Below are 9397 nucleotides of genomic sequence, written 5' to 3' on the forward strand. Positions count from 1 at the left end.
ATCGTTCAATTATTATTAAATGGAGTCTGCGGACCTGATGAATATGTTTCTGCCTGACACTGAAAATGTGGCCCAAGATTATTTATTGACATGGTTTTCATTATATCTAATAATGAAAGCAATTTTGTCATTATTCGTCGGAGCACGTGTTATTATATATTATGATTATTTATTGGGATGGTTTTTTTAAAAAAAATATATCTAATATGTTTTTATTCTTTAGTGATATATATATATATATATATATATATATATATAATTTTTACCCTTTCACAAAAATAAGAAAATCATTAATAAGTGTCATAGTACTTAAGGTGATGATCGAACCAACGAATTCACGAACTGAGTCTCTCTGTATATATATACATATATAGAGAGTAGAAAACTAGTTAACATATGATATTGTAATACCCCAAAGTGATTTTTACTTAATTAACCATGTGAACCCGCACGAACAAAATTTGGGATTTTAAATTTATAAATACTAAATTCAGAGTCAACAAAAAGTTCCAAATCAATGATGATTCGACAAGACAAATCCAATGTGTCGACTCACATGATCACATATTCATTAATTTTCTCCGATGCCAAAATCATATGAATGTTTAAAGTTTCATTACACATCTGCATGTATGTATCAATGCAGTATCGTAAGAATCATTAATGTAATTGTTATTATAATGAGCAAAATAAATAGTAAGGAGTATGCTTTCAAAAAAAAAAAAAAATAGTAAGGAGTAGGTCTTCAGAGAAACGGTTCCATTCGTGATCTGAGTGATCGACTAAACTCATATTTACAATGAAAAAATAATATTTTTATCATAAAATTAGTGATATTTGTTTTCATGTGTTGAATCTTATATCAAATAAAAGATCTATTTCACAAAAATGACGTCCCAAATCGTGCCATCATCATTGGTTATATATCTATGAGTTTTTTTTTTTTGTTAAGTAACGGTGATCTTGGAATAATTTTGTACTTCTTCTTTTCTGCATATAATAAGCTACTGATTATATATATTTTTACAAAGCCAGGAAAAGTACGTACTAACATTCTCATGATACAAAATATATGCACAAAATCTTCCTAAGAACTGGCAGCCTGCAGCATATCGCAGTAACGCCATACATTTACATTATCTATAATAATATTTTTTATAATGTTCTTCTTCATGATTTAATTATATATAATGCATGAACTTAATTGTGTATCGGAGGTCTTCTTCTTGCCTGAGAATAATCCATTCCAGCAATGTCCATAACGTCGGGATAAACTTCCTGTCTTTGCGTTGATGAATTAACAGATATTTTTTCTTCTTTTTTTTCTTTATTCGAAGAGCCTTTGGTGTTTGAGTGATGAGCTTTATCTTCTTCATTCATCTTCACATGATTCTGTATGAAAAGTTTTTGAATATATTAATCTATGTACATTGTGTACTTTAATTAAAAGTTTCTTTTTGAAAGTTAATGTATTTTAGCTTGAAATCTCAAACATATATAGTACGTATTTTTTTGTGAAATGTTTTTCAAATTTATTAGAAAGGAGCTAGGTATAATTAAGAATATTTTCTTCAACATTTAAGTGTGTGTGTGTATAACCAACCTTAGCTGTTTGGGTGGTGCTAGAGCTAGTAGGGGACACAATTAATTTTCTACTTCTTCCTGCAAACAATATAAATAAATAAACCCATCGTTATTAATTATTTTTAATCACTAGATATTCAGCAGTAGTCGGTAAAAACTCTGGCAAGAAAGAGAAGAGACCGCCGTCAGATTTTCTTGACTAAATATAAAAAAAAATGTTACAACTCAAAGAAATTAAAAATCAAAACATTGCCAAAAATTGTTTGTGTCATCATCTAACCAAAGAGATTGCTTTTGTTTTGAAATTTTTAACTTTTCAATGGCATGAATCAAACTACATGTTAAGTTTCTAAGCAAGAAGATATATATTAAGATCCCATTATTGATCAATTAATGGTGCTTAGGACTGTGAAACCTCGGACCATAGTAATCTTCATGAAATCTTGGTAGCCAATGATCATGATGTTTCTCTGAGAGATTAGTGGTCAATAATTTTCTGTTCTCTGTACCTGAAAATTTCTCCTTCACTTGGTGATCAACAATATTACTTGTCAGCCCTTGATCATCTAATGGAACAATTTTTCCCTGCATTAAAAATATTTACCAAATTATAAAAACGCACAAAGATTTGATTCAATGGGCAGAACAAGTTATGAATCAGTAACATTTTCCAAGAAAATTGGAAAAATTAATGACACTTACAATGATATCATCACTCTTGTAATGATCAAGTAGAGATCCTCTTCTCAAGCTCATACCTTCATCATGAATTCAACAAGGAGATTATGTACAAATATAATAATTAAAAAGAATATTAACCATATTAAGTTTACAAATTAAATATAGAGTAAAATTTTGGGAAATTAATTGAATACCTCGAGCTTCATGGATCATAAATGATGAAAGCAAGAGAGATATGATGATGAGCCAAGACTTCATAATTTATGAGAATGAATTAAGTGCTAGCTGTTTCTTTTATGAAGAATTTGGGGACAAAATTTAAAGAAGAGAGAATTTGGAAGTCTTCTTTTATTCTGAATGGGGATACAAATATGTGATCTTCTGTGAGTTTCTCCTTCCCTCTTTAAATGCTGTGTCTGTTGCTCTGTGCAATAAAGCAAGTCAATGTGAGGTCTTTTGGCATATGGAATTGGAATTAAGATCAGCTAGACTTGTTATCTATTTATGTTGGTGGGAATGATATATTATTTATGGAATTAATGTCAAATAAACATAAAAGCAAAGAATTAAGGGGTCAAAGTATGGGCATACAACATGTATAAACAAAGGAAAAAAATATAGAATGAATGCTTGGGGCCCCATGTTAGCTCAGGAACATGGCAGGAAATTAATTGCATTTTGGATTTGTATTTCTTTATTTATTTATTATTATTATTTTTTGTCTATTCTGAGAAGTTTCAATAAAATAATGGGTTCTTCGGGATTGGTAATTAATTAAACACTTAATGGAGCTTTTCAAGAAGTCCCTGTTGTAGGGGAACAAAACAGAAGTAGTGTCCTCAGGAAATGAGGGTTTCCATTTTCTTGAAATTGGCAAATATTCAACAAATGGTATTCCAAACCAGACAACTTGTTGGGAATGAAAAGATCATTTGTGAAAAAGGTGTTTTTCACTTTAATTTAATTTAATTAAATTTTATGCATATATATATGACAAATAATATGTATTTAATATATATGATATGTTTATTTATATATATTAGAAAATTTAAGAAGGTGAAGAAAAAATGTGGCACTTCATAATTTTGTTGAGTTTAAAACGTGCAAGTTTATCAATTACCAAGTGTCTGCCATTCCCTTTTGTCGCAAATAATGTTACCAGTAAAGCCAAACTAGCTGGATCTTTTCAATAGAAGTTAAATAAACAAATAAACCATAACTTATTTACAAAGATGATAAAATAGTTGCATACACAAAATTTTATGAGGTTAATCATGTAATTATTTTGCAAACGAGAGGGCGACGGATATTTTGTAGCTCCGAATACATATATTTAGGAAAACGAGTTAGAATTTGGAATTAATTTCTGGTTAAAATTAAGTTTTCTCGTAATTTCAATAAACTTGGTGTATTGATCATGAATTAACATATGATAAATTAAAAATATTAAAATATTTGCGACATTTGATTATGAATTATATTAATAATAATGGAATTGAACTGATGCGTTGACATCGAGTTTATACTATATAATAGTTTTTTATATCTTTATTTATAACACCGCTAATAAATAGTTTGTCCCATCACTATGTTTAGTTAAATGTCAGAATAGTAGTCGATTCGTTGGACATAAATACTTCGTGTATTAAATTAATAATAATTTAATAATTAAAAATATAAAAAAAAATCTATGAATGAATATACAATAATAACTAAGGAAAGATAATAAAATAAGTATTTATTTATTACAAATAAAAGATGTCAAAAATTGTGATGCCTTCTTTACTTATATTTACGGCAAAAATAATCATGACCGTTGACCACGCAGATAACTGGAATCATAACAAGAAAACATTTGTAAAACAATTAAATGAAAAAATAAAATAAATAAAAAGAGACAGAGTTGATAAATGGTTACCCTAAAACAAATATATAAATTCGGGTTGCTCGTGTATAAATTTCTCAAAAATAAAACAAAAATGTTTAACACAAAAATTCTTATAAAAATGTATAACAAGTCAACTGTATGAGACGGATATTCAATTTAATCCAATTCATAAAAAAATAATTTATATATAAAAAATATTAGTTTTTATCATAAATATAAATCGAGTTGATCAATTTTAGGAAAGTGAAAATCATCTTACGTGAAACTTATTCGGTATTTAAAACTTACTCAGTATTTAAATATTTATACGTTAGGAACAGAAATTATTTTTTTAAAAAAAAAATAGTAGTAGAAACATAAAATTTTTGGGGGGCCTAAATATTCCTTTTTTCACTAAAAAGTAGAGTAAGAAAGAAAGAAGAAAGAGAGAGTTTGTGGCAGTTGGGAGAAGTAAATGAGGCAGATGAATGATTGAGTGGAGTTGATGCTACAGTGCGGCGAGGGGACACCGTTGTTAATGCGACGGTGACTGCCAAAGGACCCACCGGATACCCCGCCTGTGGCGTGGCATGTACACGTGGGCGTCCACGTCTGGGTCCCACAACATTCGACGTGGATGATTGGCCACTGACGTCGCTTGTGACATGTCTCTTCTTTGACGAACAACAAAACATTGTGAATAGAAATAAATTAGTGTTATGGGTCCCATCTAGGCTTGTCTACAATATACATTATATTTTTAATTAAACAATATGCTGTTTAATTTTGTTTTTGGAAATTCACAAAAATTTTCATCAAATATCTTTTTCAATCGGATTAATGATAAAAATATTAATTTTTATTTTAGATATGAATTATATCGACTCTTCAAGAATATAAATATATAAACCCTACCCTTATAGTGATTTGATTTGATAAATGTTTGAAATTTGGATTGAAATGACATACGATTTGATGTATTTTAAAATTTACATGAATTAATAAAGACATAGACTTCAAGTTTCTTAATCAAATTTTTGGGATCAATTTTTTAGAATAGTGTATGTTACCCTGAAAAATTTTTTTTCAGCCCGAGTCCGTTTATAATTGGTCTATCCGATATGACCCAACATGTCAAGGTCCAACCCAGTTTGGATTATGTTGAACTTTGATCAGGGCTGGTCATTATGGGCCGATCTAGGCTGTTTTTAATGGGCCGCAAGTATTTTTTTCGAGTTCAAGTAGGACTCTGATATATATGAGATAAGCCTGGATATTTTCAAATATTCACAAGATAGAGATAAGCTTACAAATGGACCAATGGATGAAGAGTCCTAGTCCAGGATATTTTATAATTCGACTAGCTAACTTACTATTTCCCCTATAAATACATGTATTGTTATGGTTGTGATTATTCATTATTCATTATTCACTACTCATTATTCATCACACATTCACTCTCACTTTTACATTCACGCACTCATATCTCTCAGTTTTCGCATTAATCATACTCTCTGCCTTCAAGACACTAACTTAGGCATCGGAGGGGTCACGCCGAAAACACCTTCGGCGCCCCTTGACCTAGCTGTTGCTTGCGCAGATTTCATTGATACCCGACCCAACCTGTTTCATAGAAGATTTGGATGATCCATTCTACCAGACCAAACCCGAGGTAAAATTTTGACATCATCAATTGGCGCCGTCTGTGAGAATTTGAAAACAAAGGGTTAAGATGATGAGTACAAGAGAAGAAACAAATTTTGGATTCTCACATGGCTTGCACATCACAAACTTGCGAAAATCATTTAAATTAATTGAACCGTCGGATCGGGTTCAAATTTGCAGACATATTTATTAATATGTTTTCAAGGATATGAACGGTGGAGATCGTGATTGGTGATTTGTACAACCAGATCTGAACCGCCAAACATACGCTGCTCGCTCGCACAGCTTCTATATATTTTCGCATGACTTGCGCATCAAAAACTTGCAAAAATCATAAAAATTAATTGAACCGTCGGATCGGTTTCAAATTTTGCAAAGATATTTATTAATATGTTTGCAAGGATATGAACGGTGGATATCGTGATTGGTGATTTTTACAACCAGATCTGAACCTCCAAACATACGCTGCTCGCTCGCACAGATTCTATATATTTTCGCATAGCTTGCGCATCAGAAACTTGCAAAAATCATAAAAATTAATTTAACCGTCGGATTGGGTTCAAATTTTGCAGATATATTTATTAATATGTTTACAAGGATATGAACGGTGAAGATCGTGATTGGTTGTCTGTACAATCAGATCTAGACCGCCAAACGTACGCTGCTCGCTCGCACAGCTTCTGTGTATTCTTCGTAGGTCTTGCATATCAGAATCTTGAAAAAATCATAGGAATTGATTGAACCGTCGGATTGAGTTAAAATTTGGTATGCTTATTTAAGATCATGTTATCAAGTATCTGAACGGTGAAGATCTTGATCTGAATTTTGGGGCTCTGTAAAAGGTGGTTCGGACCGCCGAGCTGCAGTACAATTTGCTCGCATAATTTTTGAGTAGTGTTCTTGACAAAATCATACCGAAAATTCTAACCGTTGAAATTATTTGAAATTTTTATCATGAGTTTAGAACATCTTGACGCACATTCTGGACGGTTGAGATCGATTTTCGCTTGCCACTTCAAGTCGGTTCTTTGATCAAAGTATAAAAGATATTATATTGCTATATATCCAAAGTCACGTCAGCGACAACGCGTGAACGAGATAAGTATTTCAACCATCTTTATGTTTGAATTTAATTATTAAATTTTTATTTATTATCATTATTAATAATATTCTGAGGCATCTTCCACCATCAAAATTAAATGTTTGTTTTCTTGTGATCAAATATGTTGGACTTTTCTTCCCTTGAATTTTTGTTTGGGTTATTTTACGTTATTGGGCATGCAATCTCGCAGTAAGACCCAATTATATCATATCGGGCATGCAATCTCGCAGTAAGGCCCGATTATATCACATCGGACATGTAATCTCGCAGTAAGGCCCAATTATATCATATCGGGCATGCAATCTAGCAATAAGGCCCAATTTATAGGTCAACACTTTATAAAGTTCTGACAGGTCCGACGTCAAAAGCCCACATCAGTGGCATCAAAAATTCACATCAGTGGTCTCAAAAGCCCACATCAGTGGCATCAAAAGCCCACATCAGTGGCCCACATCAGTGGTATACAAAGCCCAGGCAGGTCTGGCACTCAAGGACCACATCAGTGGAACTTAAAAGTCCAGACAGGTCTGGCACTCAAGGACCACATCAGTGGAACTCAAAAGCCCAGACAGGTCTGACACTCAAAGCCCACTTCAGTGGCCCACATCAGTGGAACTCAAAAGCCCAGGCAGGTCTGGCACTCAAGGACCACATCAGTGGAACTCAAAAGCCCAGGCAGGTCTGACAGACAAAGACCACATAAGTGGAACTCAAAAGCCCAGACAGGTCTGACACTCAAAGTCCACCTCAGTGGCCCACGTCAGTGGTATTCAAAGCCCAGGCAGGTCTGGCACTCAGTTTCATCAGATTGTCGTCTATTTCTCTTTGTTCGAGCTCGGTTCTAATCAGACCTTCATCTAGACCGTTCGTCCAAAGGAAGCACATGTAGTTCGGGGTCAGTTCTACATTATTGGTCTAAATTCATTCTTCTTTTAGACCAGTTAGGGAGGTACTATTGTTACCCCAAGAAAATATTTCAACCCGAGCCCGTTTATAATTGGTCTACCCGATATGGCCCAATATGTCAAGGTCCAACCCAGTTTGGACTATGTTGGACTTTGACCAGGGCTGGTCATTATGGGCCGATCTAGGCTGTTTTTAATGGGCCGCAAGTATTCTTTTCGAGTTCAAGTAGGACTCTGATATATATGAGATAAGCCTGGATCTTTTCAAATATTCACGAGATATAGATAAGCTTACAAAGGGACCAATGGATGAAAAGTCATAGTCCAGGACATTTTATAATTCGACTAGGTAACTTACTATTTTTCTCTTATAAATACAGGTATTGTTATGGTTGTGATTATTCATTATTCATTATTCACTACTCATTATTCATCACACATTCACTCTCACTTTTACATTCACACACTCATATCTCTCAGTTTTCGCATTAATCATACCCTCTGTCTTCAAGACACTGACTTAGGCATCGGAGGGGTCACGCCGAAAATACCTTCGGTGCCCCTTGACCTAGCTGTTGCTTGCGCAGATTTCATTGATACCCGACCCGACCTGTTTCATAGAAGATTTGGATGATCCATTCTACCAGACCGAATCCGAGATAAAATTTCGACATCATCAGTGTATATTTGGCTTAATGCATTTGAAATCTTGATGGTAACTTATTTGATTGTTGGAGTGAATTTTAAATCAATTTAAAATCTTGATGGTAACTTATTTAATTCAATCTCGATGTTAAAAAGTTTCAAATGAAATTTTTTTGTAAACACGTTTTGTTTAATTTATTTTGCGTAAACTTTATTGCAATATAATATATCGTGTCTAAAAAATTATTTGTTATCCTCTTAAAAAAAATATTTGTTATGATTATTTTAGTACTAATTTTTTTTTCCACATTATAATTTTGGGAATTTTGCTTTTCCTATATGGCCCAATGTCAAATTCCAGTCTTCTGTTATCTTCGTTTTCTTGATAATTTTTTTCGATATGATGCTGACACCAAGTGTTACTATGACATTGACGTGTGTAATGTCATATTAGTACTCCTAACAAAAAATAACTAAAATTACTAAAAATGAAAAGGATACATGATTATAATTTGATAAACAAATGACTAAAATCACAAAAAAACAAATATACATGACCAAAATGTAGTTTTTCATATATATATATATATATATAAAATAAGAATACCTTATACTACGTACCTATATATACAGATTCATGATATAACTTTGGATTTATTATATTATAATAACGTTTTTAATATATTTTATTTTATTCCTATAATTTCAGTTTAAAAAATTAATAAATTTTGTTTTATTCCGGTGTTATATATGAAAATTAAGTCCAGGAATGAATTGTCTAGGGCTCTAGATCATATGAGCATTTCATAGTTGATTCAGTTATTATAATTGGATATTAAAAAATGATTTATTCGAACAAATCAAAATATCATTAAATTTGCATGATTTTTGCAGCTAACGAGAGAGTTTATTTACGTTGTTATGAATTTGTTCAATTTTTTTCTTCAT

The 9397-nt window shown here is 32.1% G+C and overlaps 1 protein-coding gene across 1 annotated transcript; it reads right to left on the bottom strand.

Moving 5' to 3' along the window:
• Window positions 1–997: 997 nt before the first annotated feature.
• LOC140873355 (uncharacterized) lies at window positions 998–2717 on the bottom strand. The gene is made up of 5 exons (XM_073276455.1): window positions 2460–2717; window positions 2287–2342; window positions 2094–2169; window positions 1604–1662; window positions 998–1392 (listed from the first exon to the last, which is right to left on the bottom strand). Exons 1-5 carry the CDS (start codon window positions 2521–2523, stop codon window positions 1201–1203), a joined length of 447 nt encoding a protein of 148 aa, XP_073132556.1. The 5' UTR covers window positions 2524–2717; the 3' UTR covers window positions 998–1200.
• Between the last annotated feature and the right edge of the window lie 6680 nt (window positions 2718–9397).

The sequence above is a fragment of the Henckelia pumila genome, unplaced genomic scaffold (assembly GCF_033568475.1).
Source record: "Henckelia pumila isolate YLH828 unplaced genomic scaffold, ASM3356847v2 CTG_525:::fragment_3, whole genome shotgun sequence".
Classification (NCBI taxonomy): domain Eukaryota; kingdom Viridiplantae; phylum Streptophyta; class Magnoliopsida; order Lamiales; family Gesneriaceae; genus Henckelia; species Henckelia pumila.